Source organism: Brachyistius frenatus, unplaced genomic scaffold, assembly GCF_029030835.1.
Source record: "Brachyistius frenatus isolate BFR_SWC_R1_liver_20210118 unplaced genomic scaffold, ASM2903083v1 Contig_203, whole genome shotgun sequence".
Taxonomy (NCBI): domain Eukaryota; kingdom Metazoa; phylum Chordata; class Actinopteri; family Embiotocidae; genus Brachyistius; species Brachyistius frenatus.
This window is the reverse complement of record NW_027210802.1, coordinates 555,582-575,538: the sequence shown is the minus strand read 5'-3', so window position 1 is coordinate 575,538 and position 19,957 is coordinate 555,582. Positions and strand designations below refer to the sequence as shown.

Sequence of the window (19,957 nt, the reverse complement as noted above, 5' to 3'; positions counted from 1 at the left end):
AGTATAAACATATCAAGCACGTGGGAAGCTATGGCAAGGGTCATGGGGATTGACCCCACGTAGGCCACATGGATTTGGCTTCATGACAAACTATACAAAGGTTTGTCTTCTCTGAAAAGCAGCATCTGGATTTTTATTTTTTATTTTTCTAAAACCATTGAAAGAGTGGGTTCAGTTTTATAAATTTACAAATTATTAAGTTACAAAAACATCCATTTTATTTTGTTTGTATATAAAGTGTAAAGGTTAAATCCATAAATGCATACCTTGCGTGACAGCTGGATGTTAGCGAGATCTCCTGATCACACTAGAAATCATCTGGCAGTGAAATATCGAAAGAACAAGTTCTACTGTGGTGACGTAATGACGTCAATTGACAAATCGAGTTGCGCCGGTTCAGTAATTTACGGTAAACCAAGAATTTGTCAAGTCATTGTGACTTCAATAACTGTTAATCCCTTTTCCTGCACTTATTGAAATAATAACAATACTTCTATGACTGAGGTACATCAAATTATCATTGAAATTATTAAATGAAGTATGAAATATATATACATATATATATATATATATATATATGTATATATTTGTGTTGGCCAAAACAACGCTTTATTTGATACCTACTGTTTGAAACGACTTCAACAATATGTAAACAACAACAAGCTGCTTTACTCCTGCGACATCTGGATGGCTCGATGATTATATCTGGTTTTAATTTGATAATCTTAAAGTGTATTTGTGTATCGTGAAAAAGAGCAATATAAACAAAAGTATTAAAAGTGGCAACACCCAGCTGCGTCAAACCGTCAGAGTTACGGTATTACATCACTGGCAACTTTCAAAATAAAGGCATATGCTGGAGATGGCGTTGGTATACTTGATAAAGATGTTTTTTTGTAATAGTATATTAACGATTAACAATGTACAGATTGAAAAGTGCTTTTTACATGTACCGTAAAACAAGCTTCTCTTCGGCGCTGCGTACAGTTTCCGAAGTCGCCTAACAATGCCACACTTTTATTTTCTTTTAAATGAAATGACTTCCGGTATGGTCGCTGCTGCGGTTGCGCAGCTTGAAGCGACGTGATAAAACCGCGCGCGGTTCCGTGAAGGAGGGCATTCCCGGACCTGCGGAGCGCGCGCATCGACAGTCATCATGGTTCACGAGGTGGAAAGTTTGGTGAGTTTTCTCTTGTTGAAGCTCTCCGTTGTACGATGGAACACATCCGGGTTGGTTGGTTGGTTGGTTGGTTGGTTGGTTGGTTGTTTGTTTGTTTGTTAATGTTTTAATTGGACCTGAACTGCCAACGCTGCGTGCTTTCCGCGCGCCCGTTTCCCGTCTCTCGTGCCTCCATCGAGCTCTAAGTTCACGAAGACGAGTCTCCATTCAGGTTTTAAAGAACTCCGTCTGCGTGACCGGTTGATTCGGCGTGAGTTACAGTCGGTCGGTAACCGGCACCGTGTGAGGCTGCCGGTGGACGTTCCCGGGAGGCGGCCTCACCGCGAACATCGTTAAACTGCAGTGGAAATGGCGGTCGCAAAGAGCCGTAAACACCGCGGCGATGTCGGACCGATAGTCGCAGGAACAGATTCTTAAAGGGACGGAAGGTAGCAGCTGTAACAACATGGAGATAATGCCGGGGCTACTGCATCATGTACAGGATGTACGGCGGGCCGTGGACCTCCACCGCCGGCCTGGCGGTTATCGCTATAATATTGTATCGTAGGGCCTTACGTCACGATACAATATTATAATGAAACTTAAGTCACGATACGATGTTATAATGAAACTTAAGTCACGATACGATGTTATAATGAAACTTAAGTCACGATACAATGTTTTAATGGAACTTAAGTCACGATACGATGTTATAATGAAACTTAAGTCACGATACAATATTATAATGTAACTTAAGTCACGATACGATGTTTTAATGGAACTTAAGTCACGATACAATATTATAATGAAACTTAAGTCACGATACAATGTTATAATGAAACTTAAGTCACGATACAATGTTATAATGAAACTTAAGTCACGATACAATGTTATAATGGAACTTAAGTCGCGATACAATGTTATAATGGAACTTAAGTCACGATACAATGTTATAATGAAACTTAAGTCACGATACGATGTTATAATGAAACTTAAGTCACGATACGATGTTATAATGAAACTTAAGTCACGATACGATGTTATAATGAAACTTAAGTCACGATACGATGTTATAATGAAACTTACGTCACGATACGATGTTATAATGAAACTTAAGTCACGATACGATGTTATAATGAAACTTAAGTCACGATACGATGTTTTAATGGAACTTAAGTCACGATACGATGTTATAATGAAACTTAAGTCGCGATACAATGTTATAATGGAACTTAAGTCACGATACGATGTTATAATGAAACTTAAGTCGCGATACAATGTTATAATGGAACTTAAGTCACGATACAATGTTATACTGGACCTTAAGTCACGATACGATGTTATAATGAAACTTAATTCAAGATACGATGTTATAACGAAACTTAAGTCACGATACAATATTATAACGGAACTTAAATCTTATTATCATGATACACAAGTCACGATACATTATTATTTTAACCATCTTGTATTAATTTCAACTGCAAATATTATCTGCTGTTTTCAAGGCTCTTTAGGAGCTAAAGACTTGTTTTGTTTCTGAGCTTTCACACTGCCAGGAAGGGCATCAACCGATTCATTATCTCATAACAATTGTCGGTGTTTTTAACTCGTGTTTTATTACAAAGGGCATAAAAACTAATGAAGGAAATATTAGGTTTAAATCTGCAGTGTAGGGAACCATTAACATCTCCCCAACACAAGTAACTGAAGGTAATAATCACGAGGCAAAGAGACAACAATAACTATAAACAAACTGCATATCTGCACTATGTTCCAGATGTATGCTGTAATAATTGACATGTTAAAAACATGTTACATATGTAATCTTTATTATTTCTATGTAGGAGGAGTTCCAGGCCATCCTGAAGGATTCAGGGACCAAGCTGGTGGTGGTGGACTTCACGGCCACGTGGTGTGGCCCCTGCCAACAGATCGCCCCACAATATATGGTGAGTGGATGATTGTGGCTCTGAAGTCTGGTCAGAACCATCGGAGTGATTTCATTATTTTAACGGAGGGGAAACACTTGACTGTTCATATGGGAGGGAAATGTGAAGAGGAAACGCCTCCTTTCCAAACTCAGGGTTGAGTATTTTTGGAAAAAGAGCAGGAGCCGCTCTGAAACACATTTCTCGTGCGAGTTGTTTTGACGGAGCTCTTTCCTACGTTGCCCCGGCAACCTTTGGTCCAGATGTTCACTACTCGAGGAGGAAACACCCGTTTCACTGGAAAATATGATGGCTCTGGATTAGTTTGAATAAAAAGAGCCACCGATTTGTTTGCATCACTATATTTTCTCACCGTTATAAGACAGCAGACTTTACGTTTTGTGGTTGATGCTCATTGATGGAATCTCTTGCAGAAACTGTCAGAAAAGCCTGAGAACAAGGACGTGGTCTTCCTGAAGGTGGACGTAGATGAAGCTGAGGTAAATGGCTGACTTTTTGTTTTGTTTTTGTTTGTAGGAATGTTTTAATCATTTATCTTTGGCACGGTGTTGTGGACGTTCACCACATTTGTGTTAGCACACCAGTAATACTTGCAGCAATGTGAAGTATTTATAAAAATCCATTTCACCAGGACTCGGAGAACCGCAGCTGGCTCACGTGACTACATTTTTCTCCGTCGGTGTTACGACATGGTGCTCCATAACTGATCTGGTATTTGAATCCAAGACATGGAACACTTTGTGTGAACTGCGGTGCTGAAGCAGCGTTACTGCTGTCGGCAGGATGACGTGTCGTTTGCGCTACGACTGGCCGTCGGCCAAACTCCGAGTAATATCTGATCTGTGAGGCTGTAAACATGAACCTTTGATATCCCGTTGGTTTGCTTATGTGAGAGGAGGCTTCTTTTTCTTTTTTGCAAGTTCAGTATCAACCTTTATTTATTTTTATCTCTCGTAGTCTTGTTTGCTTTGCAGTTAACACTGAACGGGTTTCACACATCTACAGACTTACATCCTCCGTCGGGGCGTCGGACGGCCGTCCACCTGACTGGTTCTCTCTTTGCTTTTTTTCAGGATGTCAGTTCTTTCAGTGAAGTCAAATGCATGCCCACATTCCACTTCTACAAGAATGGAGAGAAAGTAAGTGAACACCTCTTCACCTCCAACAGAGAGGGAGCATGGCTGCCATTAATGGTTCGAGAACAACTGAGAGGGATCATCATTTCACACCTGTTTAGATTTTTTTTTTAGCTCTGTTTTTGGTCTCCTACTTTTTAATAGAAATATCTTAAGATTTTAGCTGCTCAACTATGTTCTTTCTAGAGGCTCATAGCAGGTGGTACACAAAACGGTTCATCTGAGGTTTTCTGCTTAAAACATCTGAGGCTGGAAAAAATGAGCCTCGTGCACAAAGCAGTCTTCAAAAGATTTGATCTTCAGTGGCGCATTGGAGGGATTTTACTCAGAGAATTAGTGGTTTAACATGCTGCTGGACAATTTTTTTTAATAGTCTGTCCATCCTGTCTTTCAGGTGTTCGAGTTCTCTGGCGCTAACCTCACCCTACTCAAAGAAAAAGTGGAATCTCTGAGATAATAATTCCCACGTGACCAATCCACAGTGTACAAAAACAACCCACCACAGCAGAAGCTGATTCCTCTGTGCACACACTTGGATAATCAATTCCAACTTTAATTTGATCTACAACAACTATCAGGTCTTCTCTTCCACACCTGCAATAACTTATTCCAGCCATCATGTACTGGTGACATCGTCCTGAGTTTGGTGTGTCGACTGTCTTAACAACGGCCTGAAATTGGATTTTACAGCAAATTGGCTCCTGAACTTATTTGTATGTTATGTGTTCAACGAGGTGGATTTAATAAAATGCTGAATTTAAAAACTACCGTTTGCAGTGTCGCTTCATTTAAACGTGTACGTGAAGTGAGCAGCCGATGGTATTTTATGCTTTAATAAAAATGTGAGAATAGTTTACACATATACATTGGGACCATCACATCAATAGTTTTTACACATCGTACAAGTATATAGCAGCATATGTTTAATACTGTCGAGTCTCTATATGAAAAAATACAGCTTTATTTTACAAAATGGTTCTTTGCTTTGCCTTTACGGAGAGAGATGAGAGTGAATGGTTTACAGGTGTGTCAGTTAACTATACAAAGAATTCCCTTCATGAGAGGATTCACATGGAGCCGCTAGAAGTGATAGTGCACCGGTTTCCTCTTCCTGCAAAGACAAGAAGGAAGTTCGAGTTTAAAGGAAAATAGTTGAGTGAAACAATGAGAATCTGAATGGTCACATTGTTCTGCAGCAAGTCTTCCTTGTTTGATGAGGAAATACATTTCAAAATAGTGTCTTGCTACATCATCATATTACACATCATTTTGAAAGGATTTTCTCTTCTAAAATAAGCACAAATATGTGATTTTGTGGATCGTCTCCAGGCTGAGTGCAAACACACATCTTTAAATACTTGATTAGCTCTCTCCATTTTTCTGGATGGAAGCTTTCAAGTGCAGGAAGTTGATTTCACAACAGGCGGAACATTTGAGGCGGCACCGCTTCCTTCTACTGATGCCAATAACAGTAAAAACACGATTTCAAAAGAGGCTTTTTATCTGAGATACGGCGACAGACATTAGAAGTTAATCCCTTCATATGAATCTGAGTTATATAACGTGCTGTTGTGATTCTGAGTCAGCAGATAAAACACGATAGATTCACTACTTTGGATTAAAACTGCTGATAAAGACTTCTAAAGATGTGTTCACGACCCTGTCAGAGTCAATGACATTCACAGACTGATAAGTCGACCAGCTGTTTTTCACGATGATACTCGAGGTGACTTTGAGGTTTCATACAGAACTGTGTATTTTTCCTGAAGCAGCGCAGCACATCAAATCCTCCCAGATACGATCAAACGCTGCTGTTAATCGCTAACTGGAAGTCCTCGGGTGATGACTCATGTGAAACCATCGGGACTTCTCGTAAAGCTTTTGTTTACTCAGCTCAGGTGTCGGTTTCATCTCCGCCACAGCGGAGAGAGGAGAACCTCCGGCAGGCCGTCTGCAGCCAGCAAACCTCCCACCGATGGCCAGTACATGGAGATCAAGTTGGAACCAGCAGGGTTTTTTTGTATTATTATTATATATCAAATACATAAAAATGCTCATTGAAAGGTGGTAAACAAAGATGGTTACCGTGGTAACCACTGCACCGAGCATTCAGTTTAAAGCTGGTTCACAGAGCTGCTCGCAGGTCACCACAGTTTATTCTTTTTATTACACTTTTAACAATAATCAGTGAAAGAGCCTTTATTATTTCTGTAATTTACATATTTGGCCATAATTCATCACTGATTAGAAAAACAATCCATTTATTCTGGTATTTCTAACTTATTAAACATGAAAACTCTGATATTTAAGATTTGTGTGTGTGAGTGAGTGAGTGAGTGAGTGAGTGAGTGAGTGAGTGAGTGAGTGAGTGAGTGAGTGTGTGTGTGTGTGTGTGTGAGTGTGTGTGATCACCTGGAGCAGTCGTGTCCACCCCACCCTGAGCTGCAGCTACACCTGTTCGGCCGAATGCACCTCCCTCCATTCAGACAAGGTGACAAACACACAGCTGTGGACGAGTTGGACAGAAACACATTCACTACCAAGGAAACAGCTCTGACACGTTTATCGTCGTAGCAACAAGGAAAGAAGCAGCTCATATATCTTTAGGGATCAGTCCTGTTCAAACAGTGAAACTGGTGTTACTGTATTGTCTGAGTAATTCAACATTTCTAAAGATGTCCTGCGTTCTTTGTTTGTTTTGAGTTCTCGGAGAACAAAAACCCGCCGACAGTCCCGACGGACGGTCGAGTGCTCCGCTTGGTTTCCGTGATGCCACTCATCATTTTAAACCCTCATTAACAACACAAGCTGAGCAGAGTGTTCAGAAGGAAAGACGAGACAAATTCATGACATTAATCAGAATATTTTGATAAAAAGTCATGATATTTTGGAATAAAGGTCACTTTTTATATCCACATTTTCAGGGAGAGTTTACAATTCTGAAGCATTTATTCATAAAGGTAAATTAGTTGAGCTACACGATCTAAGTTTACCTGATTTTTCACTTTAAAACCACAAAAAAAAAAAAGTCATCACACCAAGAGACACTTCAGAAGTAACAGATGTTTGATGTTTCTCAGTTAACTAAACATAAAGATCCAAATGTCGGTCATTTGAAGAGTTGATATTGTATTGCTGGTGCTGAAAGTGGTCTCATTATAAATAATACTGCAGATTGCAGAAGTAACAGTTACATAAAGTAAATATTATTAAAGCTGACACACCGGACATCATTATGCTCCATTATTTCCTATTAAAACTAAAACTTTCTTTTATACAGTGCATATAGGTGGTGAAGCAGGTAGTTCACCACATAAACAATCACGCACGACGACGGTCCCGGGATAACGGGAACCCCGTCAGGTTTTACGGCTCGGCCGAATCCCACATGGACTCACCGGTGTGGCAGCGCGTCCCCGTCCACCCGCGGGGACACTCGCACTGGTAGGGGGCCACGCAGCGGCCGCCGTTCAGGCACGGCAGGATGCAGATGGCTGTCATTAAAGCAGAGAGAGTGGAAACAGGAAGTCATGTGATGTCACCCATCCAAACATTTGATTCAGCTCTGGAGTCCTCGTGGGATCCTGAAGAGTTCATCAACTGTACACCCTGGAGCCCCGACACATTACAGCTTTATTTTAGGTTGTATTATTATAGGGCTTCAGTAAATATCACTTTAGTTCATTATTAAAACAGATCATGAATTTTCTGTTAATCATTTAAATAACAAACATGAAAGCCTTTCAATAATGTGAAGATTGTTTTTAGAAACTATTTTTGCTTCCTCTCTCCAGGATGTTTAATAGGACTCTACAGATGACGCTGATGGGGATTATTAATTTCTTATTTAGTCATTAACAACACATTTGAATTGTCCAAATGATGAAAAGTTAAGTTTCCAAAGTTGAGCATCGGGGGAACATGAACGCAGCAATAAAATCAAATATCTGATCAGTTAGTCGATAAGTTTGTTTATGAATCCATTGAATGGATTTTGTTTATTATCTGTTAAAACCAGCTCAGCAGGCGGGCGAGTTCCTGCGAGTCGGAGAATCGGTGACACTTACGCTCCTCACAGAGTCGACCCATCCAACCCTCCGGGCACGAGCAGGTGTTGGGCCGCTGACACACTCCTCCGTTCTGACACTGCAGCCAACACACCGCTGACACACACACACACACACACACACACACACACACACACACACACACACACACACACACACACACACACACACACACACACACACACAGAGGAATATTAGAGGTGGTGTAGAGGCGGTGTAAAGGTGGTGTAGTGGTGTAGGCGGCGTAGAGACGGTGTAGAGGTGTAGAGGTGTAGAGGCGGTGTAGAGGCGGTGTAGAGGTGTAGAGGCAGTGTAGAGGTGGTGTAGTGGCGGTGTAGTGGCGGTGTAGAGGTGGTGTAGAGGTGGTGTAGAGGTGTAGAGGTGTAGAGGCGGTGTAGAGGCGGTGTAGAGGCAGTGTAGAGGTGGTGTAGAGGCGATGTAGAGGTGGTGTAGAGGTGTAGAGGCGGTGTAGAGGTGTAGAGGCAGTGTAGAGGTGGTGTAGTGGCGGTGTAGAGGTGGTGTAGAGGTGGTGTAGAGGCGGTGTAGAGGTGTAGAGGCAGTGTAGAGGCGGTGTAGAGGCGATGTAGAGGTGGTGTAGAGGTGTAGAGGCGGTGTAGAGGTGTAGAGGCAGTGTAGAGGCGGTGTAGAGGTGGTGTAGAGGCGGTGTTTAACGGATAGGAAAGTCAGCAGCTGGAGAAGCGAGCTTGGACCCAGAGTTGGTTTTTAAAACTCTTGTTGAGTTTCAGTTTCACGTCACATCAGACTGACGGAGACTTTTTTCTTTTCTGAATATGGAGCTGAAGCGCTGGTTTGAGTCTCTGATTGGTTCCCTGTGACCATGTGTGTTCAGTGGATTTCAGATAACGAGGTTTCTACACAGAAGATCCATTAAATATAAAAGCTCCAGATTCCTCTGAGCCAGTTCGATCAGAGTCGGTCACCTCTTCACAAAACAAACGTCTTATTTTATAAAATATGTTGAAACGTTCTCGTCATCAGTCTGCGACGTTAAACGCTCCCTCGTTTTCCGATGATGAAATATGATTTTTTTAAATTTTTTTACTCGTCTTGAATTACAGATAACAAAGTTTAAGACCAAAGTTCATCATAGAGTCAGATAGCGGCTGAGTTTGGCAGACGGTCTCTCCGGTTTCCAGACGTCATGAGGTCACCGTGTCCTCCTCAGATAAAGTCAGTTCTGGTTGGAGATGGTTGACCGAGTCGTGTTCACCAGGTTTTATGGATGAGGGAGGAGCTTTTCCTTATTTGCAGATATTAAAACATTCTATTCGACACTTTCTCTCCTCCATCGAGTTCAATGTTGTCTCCTTTGACTTTTTCACTCCAAATACAGTTTCCATCAAAGGAACAATCATATTAATCAAATGCAGCTCATTTCTTCAACGTGAGTCATTGTACTGTCTGTAGTTTGTCTGAAGCTGCAGTGCATCCTGGTCCAGAGACCAATAAACGTTTGCTCACTCTGAAACAGGCACGATATCAAAAGCTCTTCCGGATGCAATAAAACACATTTTTCATGGCTGAATTTCTTTATGACCACAATATTTTGCAGAAGAAATATCCTCACAAGATATTTCATTGAATATTTGTTATCCCTTTTATCCACAATTCTCCAGGTGTCTAAAATCTAACAGTGCGTGATGTTTTTCCATGTTTAAAGATGTTTTTTCTAGATCCAGGCTACAGAAGGTGTTCAGATATGAGATGCAGGGTGACGTGAGAAAACACAGCCACGGCAGCGACAGGAAGTGACATCAGTCCCGACAGAGGATCAGCGGTGGAGCTGCATGAACCACATCGTTTCCCAGCAATAACAAGTGAAGAGCAAATACCAAGAAGAGCCTTAAACAGCTGACATGTAAGAGGTGTGAAACCTACAGAATAAAGCATCTGTAGGAGACAAGCAGAGGCAGTTTGGAGAGGAGTTTAAAAAGCAGCATGACGTTATGTGCAGAGGAGACAGTCAGCTGAAGCAGGAGGAGTCCTGAGGAAAGAGGGCGGAGTCCTGAGGAAAGAGGGCGGAGTCCTGTCCGAGTTCTCTCTACCTCTGCATGTGGGAGGCGGTGTCCAGGTGCCGTTCTCCAGACACCTGCTCCTTCCGACGCCCTCCATGACGTAGCCGCCAAAACACGAGTACGCCGCCACGTCCCCGAACTGGAACACCGCCCCCCGCACCACCCCATTGGCCACGTGGAGGGGGGGGCCGCAGGACACCCCTGCACAACAGCCCAGATGGAACGACCCACGGATTACTCACGACACCTCTTTGTCTTTCTAAAAAGTGCTGCTGCTCCCTCAACCGTGACCAATTTAAATTAAATTAAAAAACAAAAGTAAAACCCTGCAGCCAATCACAGTGTTGATATTTGTTGAGGTGGAGACTGTTGCAGAAACATGCAGCACACTGCAAGTACCAGGATGATGCACTCTGCACACTATTTATTTGTACTTGTAGTAAGTACCACAGATACCCTTATAAAGTGTGTACTGTTGCATGTACAATTGGGACGAAAAACTTCAGCATAAAAATGTGTCTTGAACTTTGACCCACTTTGTCGCAATGTACCGGGAAATACTAAGTCTTTCTCTGGCAGACTGAATAGTACGGCGGTATGGATACTGGACCGCAGGGCGAGTCTGAAACGTTGGACACATTTCACCCTCAACTGTCGCCATCTTGGCTACTGCAGAAGAAGGGGCGGGGCCAATGTTCAGTATTTTCAAATGAAGGGTGTCTGAGGAAGCTGCAGCTGCTCCTGAAGTTTATTTTTCACTGCTGCAGCCATCAGTGTTTATTGAGTGTGTTAAACAGAGGGCACCGAAACAGTAAAATAATTACAGCTGCAGATATTGGGTTCACATAATGAGATCATTTCCTGTCAGTACACAACAACAGTGTGTGATTTGAAACAACACTACTCTGTCTAAATTCCTGAATGAGTCCTAACATGGAAGAGTCTATTTGGTAGAGGAGAGGGGAGTTTGTCATCTGGAACAACAGCACGTCTCTCTCCCAGAGAAGTTTCATGGGTTAGATGAGTCAGCATCTTTCCTGCTATTCCCCCTCATGTACCAACATTTAACAAGGCGTTTAAAATAATAGAAAAACAACAACAACAACAACAGGAAGCAAGTGTTGCAAGTGTTTCTGTTATTTTGTCCGCCCGCGTATGAACACACTAAATATAACAACGCAGTTGTTTGGATTTAATTGAATCAAGTGTTTGTCCCGTGAAGACGATGATGTTCATGCAAAAATACCCCAGAATGTGTGACACAGCTGAGTCGTGTGGTTTTGGTGATGACTGGTGATCACCGCTGAAAGTTCCCCTTCGGACTAAAAGGACAAACATGCAGTAAATATCATGCAAATACACACAACGAGCCGCGGCAACGTGGGCGCCACCACGGGCGCCGCCGTGTTTTATATTCAGGACGGCTGTGCCTAAGAAAGATCACAGGATTATCTGACAAAAGGTTGCCATAGAAGCCGCAGAGGTGCCTGTAATTAGTGGAGCGCACGGGGCGGCCGACGCAGCGTTTGAAGCCTCATTTGTTTAGATAAAAAGCTGCAACGGGAGACGGTCGAAGTGGCTCTTCAGCTTTCAGTCGACAGCCGTGCAAAGTGTGGAGAAGCTGGTGGTGCAGGCGGGCCGAGGGGAGCATGCAGAGGTGTGGAGGATTAAATACAGAGCTTCAACTGGATTATCACATGATTTCAAACACCGTTTGGTAATTTGAGAACAGATCACATCATGATGACAGCTGATTAGTGTCTGAAACACAAATAAATCTCAGACTGATTTAAAACAACTTTCCTATTGATTCCTTTTGATATTTCAGAGCAACAAAGCTAACTATGCAACGGTGAGTCACACCGAGGAGTAAGAAATACACATTCAGAAGCTTGTTTTTAACACTATATGTTACAGCTGGAGAAGTTGAAGACGAATGATATCTCTAACTCTATCTATAGCATTTTGTTTGTCATGTATAAATAGACTCCACCTACTTTCGCACACAGCTGTGATGGGGCTCCAGGTGTGGTCGGGCCTGCAGGTGATGGAGCCGCTGCCTTTCACCTGCTGTCCTTTGGGGCAGGTGACACGCACCGACTGCCCAACGTGAAACTCCTGCTGCGATCTGTTCCCGCTTCGGTCCTCCGTCCAGCCCGGAGGAGCCGGGCAGGACTTCGCTGAGGGACAGAAAGGATGGATTTATTATTTTTTACAGTATCTCCATAATGTCTTTGATGTTTCACACAGAAAACAGCAACATGGCGCAAACATGTCAGAAATCTGAAGGATGTCTTGATTTGAGACATAAATAGTTTAAAAATGAGAGATTTAATGTTTCTGTATGTTAAATTAACCATCTGCTATATCTGTGATATTTAAAAAAATATATAAAATGTAAATTTTGGATTTTATTTTGAGTTTCTGTTATAATCTGTAGTTGCATGTGTTGATATTCTCTTTTCCCATCTATGGAACACATAACACATTAAATTCAGACTGATGTAATCAGATATGACACCACAATAGGGAAGTATTATTATTAGAACGTGGTGTCAACACTTTATTTTCTCAATAAAAAATGTAAATGTCATTCAGTGATCGCTTTTAATTTCAACCAACATTTCAAAAAAGAAAGATATTTAATGTATCACAGAAAAAGAACAAATCTGAGGAGCTGGAAAATATGTGACATTTTTTGCCTGATGAAATACTATATTTTGAAACATACTGTGACTTCTTTGCTGCCTGTAAATGTCTTCTCAGAAAAAAGAAATGAAAATTGTGGTTTCATTTTGACAAAATATTCTGACATATGACTCAAAAATGTGAACTGTGGCTAAACGCCTTCGTCTCAGCTTTATGTTGTGAAACCGAAGCAACTCGGTGAGTCGGTGTTTGTCTACGTGTTGCAAACATATTCTGGAGTTTGTGAGGAAGCAGCTGTTTCCACAGAGCTGTGTGTGTGTGTGTGTGTGTGTGTGTGTGTGTGTGTGTGTGTGTGTGTGTGTGTGTGTGTGTGTGTGTGTGTGTGTGTGTGTGTGTGTGTGTGTGTGTCTCACGTTGGCAGGTGGGGAAAGTGGAGCTCCAGGTGTTTCCCCCCATACACACCACCAGTGGATCTCCCACCAGGTTGTAGCCTTTGTCACACTGGAACTCCACAGCGCGCCCGGTGTTCAGGTTGTGCTCCTGCACTTTACCGTGCGGCACCTGCTTGGGGCCGTCGCAGCCTCTGGGCCCTGACGAGACAAATCGATATCATGTACAACCTTAAAAAACAACAATGAGGATGAATTGTAAACGTCCTGCTAACTGTCTGTCCTCCGTACCTTCACAGGTGGGCGCCGGCGGGCTCCAGGTGCCGTTGGCCAGACAGGTGAGAGTCTTTGGGCCGAGCAGCTGCAGCCCAGCGTTGCACACATAGCTGACGTTGAGCAGGTGAGGCTCTCCCGTCACCTGGAGCTGGGCGTCGTTCACGGAGGGCGGCGGCCCGCAGGAGCCCCCCGACGAGGCTGGACACGGAGAACAGGTGCAAAGAAACGGTCCGTGGGATTAATGTGTGAACAGGTTCCAGAACATGAAGCTCTCGCTTCCACCTTCACATACCTTCAGCTCCATACGACACAACGGCTTTTCTGTTCTCTTTTTTTTAATGTCTAGTTGAGACCACCGATGTCAGAGAAGATTTTGGATTTTTTAAAAATATTTTGGTTATTTATTTTGGTCAGGGATTTTATCTATATTATATCTGCCTGTTTTTACTCCTGTCATGTTTTAATCCTGGAAATATGATATATAGCACCTTAATTAGAATTTATTATTAGTAATTATTAGGATATCTTTAGAATTATTGATCAACTTTTAGAGCAACAGTACAGCTGTCACACCTGCAGCTCTCTGCAGAGTTTATAATCTTTGTGGACGACATTTCTCCGTCTTCCATCTAATCCAAATTTATAAAATATTTTTGTTCTTAATATTTTTTTTGCTCGATTGCAGCATGTGATGTAAGAGGAGGTTGCGTGAGAGTTTGTGTAGGATTTCAGCGTGTTGTCCTCCTATTCGCTCCTTTTGTGACTGTCATGACTAAAAAATGTCAGAAGCTTTGAGGACAAAGAGTTTTTAGAACAACCCTGAATGTTTGACGTCCTGTCGTCCGTCTCACGTACACAAACCTACCGACACACATCGGCTGCGTGCCGCTCCACGTTCGGTCTCCCTGGCAGGTCTGGATCGAGTCTCCCTGGGGCAGAAAGGGACGAGAGTGAAGCTCTTAAACAGTGACCTGTATACATCCCATAATGGCCTGTACCACAGCAGGAAACAGGAAACCATTAAGATCCATGATGCACATGATTTCCAAAACAGGAGCTTCTATCGAACATCTGTCAAAGTCAGCAGCTCGTCGTCTCCGTGTCTCCTCGGCACAATAAAAAGGCCGTCAGCGTGGGAAGTATTAGAATCGGGCGAGCTGCCATGACGGAGGGTATCAGTGTACCAGGAATAGAGTGACTCAGCGCTTTTCTTTGGCTCTGTTCCTGCACGCTGCTGTCGACTGCTGAGGAGAAATCCTGTGACTTTCTGGAATCTGATTGTTTGTCGTTAAGTTTAAGTGAGGACATGCTGTCACACTGCAGATCCAACTTTGTGGGGACATGTTTTTTTTTTTTTCTATAAACGGTACCTTCATGTCAAAGCCAGGCAGGCAGGAGTACATGACAAAGTCTCCGTAGCTGTAGCCGTCCCCCTCGACGACGCCGTGAAGAAGAGGAGGAGGTCGCTCGCACACCACCATCTCGCAGGAAACCGACAAGATGCTCGGAGCCCATCTTCCTCCCACCTGATCACAGAGGGAAAGACAACACCAGGAAGTGCTGCATTATTCACAGCATCTCAGGAGCATCGTCAGTGGACAAGAGGAGAGAGATGTGTTGCTGCTGCAGAGAGGAATGTCGTGGTTACGTCTTTGTATCACATCCGTGATGCACAACAGCCACCAGACATGTGGACATCAGAGTTAAAGTGTGTGAACGCATGTAAAGGTAGTTTCAGTGAATCACCGAGCAGCCTGCTTCCTACCTGACACTCGGCCAGCGCTGACCCCTGCAGGTAGAAGCCAGGAGGGCACGAGAGGGTGACGGTGCTCCCGACCGGGGTGAGCTCCTTCCCGGTGATCAGCAGGTGGGGGGCGGAGATGTTGGCGGGGAGCGGGCAGGGGGCGGGGCGGCACCGCACGGCGTGTTTGGACCAGGTGCCGTCGCTCAGGCAGGACAGAGACGCTGCGCGGGAGGCGAGTTTGTGTCCGTCGTCGCACCTGTCAGAGCGAGAAGCCACGAGAGACGTGAGAAAGATGTGCTGATGTGTGCAACGGCAACCGGTCTGTGATGTCATTCATGTACAAGTACACAGATGAATGTAGTTCTCATTTCAATATACGCACACGAGAAATCCTAATGACTATTACTGCTATTTACTGTGTAGCCCTCAATGCTGTTATAATAACGAATTTACAACCTCGCAGCTAATATGAAGGATATTGTTTCTTATTTCTGTTAGACAGTCAAACAAAGATGGATTTGACACAGTAATAATTTACCTGTATGAGATCTGGTTTGGGAAGGTGAAGACGTCCCCCACCACCTGAGCGTTGGCGACCTCCGGTGGTTTCCCACAACTCACGGGCTCACAGCGGATCCTAGGCTCCGCCCACCTGCCGTCTCTCCCACAGGAGAGGTGCGGGTACCCCTTCAGCTGGTAGCCGGGCCGACACCTGTATATCGCCGTGTCTGGGAAGGTGGCAGTGCCGCCCTGCAAGACGGCGTTAGGAACCGTAGGCGGGGCGACACTGCACCTTCCCCGGCCACACACCGGCACCCCGGGGCTCCACACACCTCCCTGCTCACACACCGCCTGGGACGGACCCAGCAGCTTGTAGCCGTCGTTACACTGGAAGCGCACTCGGTCCCCGCAGGCGCGGTCGCGGCCGAGAACCGCCCCGAACTTCAGCACGGGGAGGGCGCAGACGCAGGGCTGGCAGCGAGGCACGGCGCCGACCCAGAGGCCTCGAGCGGAGCAGCGCAGGACGGGATGCCCGACGACCTCGTAGCCTTCGAAGCAGACGTACTCCACCACGTCGTCGTAGTTGAAGCTGGAGCCGTTCAGGAAGCCGTGACTGATGTCCTCCGGTGGGTCGCAGCTGATGATGTCACAGCGAGGTGGCGCTTTGTCCCAAAGTCCGTCGGACTGACACACGCGTGTGGCGTCTCCGCTGAGCGTGTATCCTTCATCGCAGTCGTACTTTACCTTGCTGTTGTAGCCGAACTCGGACCCCAACACGCGCCCGTTGGGTATCGGGGCGGGTTGCCCGCAGCGGGCCGGTACGCAGCTCGGAGACTCGTGGCTCCAGGTGCCGTCAGCCTGGCAAACACTTACAGACTTCCCTTTCAGGACGAAACCAGGCTGACAGCTCAGGATGATTTCAGTGTTATAGGTGTAATCTGTGACTTTAAACGTAACGTCACCGGGGACTTTAGGAGGACCGCAGGACACTGGCTCACACCGTGGCCGCTGCCCGCTCCACTTCCCGTCCGCCTGGCAGGCGACTGTGTCGCCGCCCTTTAGGACAAACCCAGGATTACACTCAAAGTGCAAAACCTCAGGATAAACAAAATCCCCTCCTTCAGCTGTTCCGTTAGCGACAGGCCCTGGATCACCGCAGGAAACGGGTCGACAGACCGGGGCGTCGTTAGTCCACAGTCCACCTGATAAACACTGTCGCACGGGCTCCCCGTCCAGCTCGTATCCTTCCTCACACGAGTATCTGACCATGCTGCCGAGGGAGGCGTCGGTCACGTTCACCCAGCCGTGCTGCGGACCGGCCGGCGTTTCGCACTCCGCCGGGACGCAGGACGGCGCCGTCCCGTTCCAGCCCCCGTCCTCCTGACACACGAGCCTGGTGCGGCTCGTCAGGTCGTAACCTTTGTGGCAGCGGTACTCAATCAAAGTCCCGTGAAGAAAGTTCAGGTCCGTGGTTGATTTTCCAGTGTCTCCGGAGGCACTTCCTCCTTCCAGCTCTGTCACCCGGACATATTCCCCAAAGTCAATGTGAGGAGGGAGGCCGCAGTCCGAGGGCACGCAGACGGGAATGGAGCTGGACCAGCCGAACTCCTCGCAGGTGAGGTGGTCCTGGCCGACGAGCTGGAAGCCGGGGAAACAGCTGTAGAAGATGGTGACGCCGTAACGGTGATCCTGGCCCTCCACGAAACCGTTCTCAATCGGCTGCGGTGGACTGCAGGATATCTGCACACAAGCAGGCGGCTCGACGTCCCACTCCCCACTGGCCAGGCACTTCAGAGTCTCTGGACCTTGGAGACGGTAACCACGACGACAGGAGTACGTGGCACCGTGACCGAACTGGAGTTTTGTATAAACCACTTTTCCGCTGGCTATCTGTTTGGGGGCCGAGCACTCGATGGGGCGGCAGGAAGGTACCCCCCCGATCCAGAGTCCCTTCTCTCCGCACAGGATGGTGGAGTTGCCCACCAAATTATAGCCGGTCTTACAACCATACAGGGCTTTACTGAGGTACATCAGGCCCTGGACATCAACAATACCGTTAGAAATCTCTACCGGCTGAGGACATTCAACCGGGATGCATTCTGGGTAAGGACAGCTCCACTGACCGCTGGCCAGACAGGAAACAGATCTTTCTTTTCTTAAAGTGAAGCCGTCCATGCACGTGTAGGTCACCGTGGAGCTGAAGGGGAACGGGGGGGAGGACGAGGAAGGGCCACCGAACGACACCTCGGGCAGAGGGCCGCAAAACACCTGCTTACACAGCGGAAAGGTGTCGTTCCACTCCTGGGACGGGGTGCAGCGGAGGATCTGAGCCCCCTCCAGCACGTAGCCGTCCTCGCAGGACAACTCCACCGTTCCAGATTCAGAGTCCAGGCCCTTCAGGACCAGGTGGTTCTCCTCCAACGGTGGCTCCGGACACTGGACCGGCGAGCAGCGGGGACGCCTCGTCTTATCCCACTTGCCGTACTTCAGACAGGTCCAGACGCCGTCCCCGGCCAGCTCGTAGCCCTCGTCGCAGACGTACTCCACTTTGCGGCCCACCTGGAAGTCCGAGCCCCTGTAGTGTCCGTGGACGATGTCCGGAGGAGGGTCGCAGGTCAACAGGATGCAGGTGGGCGGATCGGTGTTGGACCACTGGCGGTTGGCTAGGCAAACTCTCTCCGACTGACCAACCAGTCTGAAGCCGGGGTTACAAGCGTACATCACCTTGTTGTTGAAGGTGTATCGACTTCTGTCCTGCAGGGGCACAAACAGGGTGAGGTTTTCATGTTCATGAGAAGGATTCATGTTTTCATTGTGGTTTGTACGGCTCACCTGAATGTGTCCATTCTTGAGCGGTGGAGGAAAGGAGCAGGAGACGGGGACGCACGTCGGCAGAAGTCCTCCCCACTCTCCGTTGGCCTTGCAGGTCCTCCTCTTCTCCCCCCGGATCAGGAAGCCTTTCACGCAGCTGTAGGCCACCACCGCTCCAAAGCTGTAGTTGGTTCCGATCACGTAGCCCCGATCGATGCTCTCCGGCCTGGAGCACCTCACCGGCACGCAGCCGATGTCGTAGGGCGAAGGCTCCCACTCGCCTCCCATCATGCACCTCAGCGTGGCCGTGGTGTTCAGCATGAAGCCCTCCTCGCATTTATAGCTCACTTCGGTGTTGCTGGCGTACTTGGGTTTGTTGACCGAATCTAAAATGGCGTGGGGCAATTCAGGCGGACGGAGGCAGAAGTTTGCGATGCAGCGAGGGGCCTCGGCGCCACCAGGGGGCGCCCACACACCCTGAGAGTTGCACACCATCTTGGAGTTGTTGCCGGCGGTGTATCCGTCGGTGCAGTAGTAGTTGGCGGTGTCTCCGAACAGCTGGTGGCCCTCGTAGGGTTCGGCGTGGTCGATGGCGGGCGGGGGGCCGCAGGAGCGGGGGACGCACTGGGCGGAGCTTTCACTCCATTGGCCGGTTGATAGACATTCTCTGGTCTCCGGGTCAATCAGAGTGTAGCTGCACATGGGGGAGACCAAAAGAGACAGACTGTGAAGATATTCAAGTAGCAACTGTAGAATGTTTTGATTGTTTCGTGATACTGATGTTAATGATGGCCAGCAGCAAAAACTGGACTCACTGTTACACGTCTTCAATCTGCCAAAGTTTGACTCATGCATGAAGCTTTATCGGGTCAAACTGGTAGAACCGGCATTTCAGAAATCGTTTATACAGCACACATGATCGAATTTCTTTTTCTTTATTAGGAACGACCACTTGAAATGAACCATCTCGGTTGCAAAGGGGTCGTCAACGACAACGATACATGCAAAAAACACTCCAAAAATCAAGTCAAAACATTTACTGAAAGGAACAAAAATCACAACACGATAATTAACAATCCCAAATGTGACTGAGAAGCAAACAAACAAACAGACAAACAAGAATTAGTATCAAATAACAAGGCAAACAAAGTCAGCATAAAAAAAAATGGATCTTTCATTCATAAGTTATAGAAAAGTATTAATGCCAGTGATAATAATGAAGCTGTAGAGGATTATT

At 46.0% G+C, this 19,957-nt stretch overlaps 2 protein-coding genes across 2 annotated transcripts in view; one reads left to right on the top strand and one right to left on the bottom strand.

Moving 5' to 3' along the window:
• The first annotated feature begins 1,085 nt into the window (after positions 1 to 1,085).
• txnb (thioredoxin b) lies at positions 1,086 to 5,014 on the top strand. The gene is made up of 5 exons (XM_069718964.1): positions 1,086 to 1,180; positions 3,007 to 3,111; positions 3,525 to 3,590; positions 4,185 to 4,250; positions 4,642 to 5,014. The coding sequence occupies exons 1-5, from the start codon at positions 1,157 to 1,159 to the stop codon at positions 4,702 to 4,704; spliced, it is 324 nt and encodes a 107-aa protein (XP_069575065.1). The 5' UTR covers positions 1,086 to 1,156; the 3' UTR covers positions 4,705 to 5,014.
• Positions 5,015 to 5,070: 56 nt separating this feature from the next.
• Positions 5,071 to 19,957, bottom strand: part of svep1 (sushi, von Willebrand factor type A, EGF and pentraxin domain containing 1) — an 82,937-nt gene continuing 68,050 nt past the window's right edge. Inside the window, exons 37-49 of the mRNA XM_069718935.1 lie at positions 18,742 to 19,414; positions 15,947 to 18,663; positions 15,430 to 15,664; positions 15,035 to 15,190; positions 14,530 to 14,593; positions 13,680 to 13,862; positions 13,413 to 13,589; positions 12,348 to 12,530; positions 10,381 to 10,551; positions 8,315 to 8,410; positions 7,646 to 7,741; positions 6,660 to 6,753; positions 5,071 to 5,358 (exon numbers count right to left, since the gene is read on the bottom strand). Coding sequence (XP_069575036.1) covers positions 5,328 to 5,358; positions 6,660 to 6,753; positions 7,646 to 7,741; positions 8,315 to 8,410; positions 10,381 to 10,551; positions 12,348 to 12,530; positions 13,413 to 13,589; positions 13,680 to 13,862; positions 14,530 to 14,593; positions 15,035 to 15,190; positions 15,430 to 15,664; positions 15,947 to 18,663; positions 18,742 to 19,414 — 4,876 coding nt within the window. The 3' untranslated portion in view covers positions 5,071 to 5,327. The remainder of the gene's footprint in view (positions 5,359 to 6,659; positions 6,754 to 7,645; positions 7,742 to 8,314; positions 8,411 to 10,380; positions 10,552 to 12,347; positions 12,531 to 13,412; positions 13,590 to 13,679; positions 13,863 to 14,529; positions 14,594 to 15,034; positions 15,191 to 15,429; positions 15,665 to 15,946; positions 18,664 to 18,741; positions 19,415 to 19,957) is intronic.

What these genes read in the sequence shown, in the direction of transcription:
- txnb (XM_069718964.1), top strand. Translation starts at nt 1,157, where the DNA reads ATGGTTCACGAGGTGGAAAGTTTG. An exon ending in TTCACGAGGTGGAAAGTTTG is followed by an intron (nt 1,181 to 3,006) that starts GTGAGTTTTCTC and finishes ATTTCTATGTAG; the next exon opens with GAGGAGTTCCAGGCCATCCT. An exon ending in TCTACAAGAATGGAGAGAAA is followed by an intron (nt 4,251 to 4,641) that starts GTAAGTGAACAC and finishes CCTGTCTTTCAG; the next exon opens with GTGTTCGAGTTCTCTGGCGC.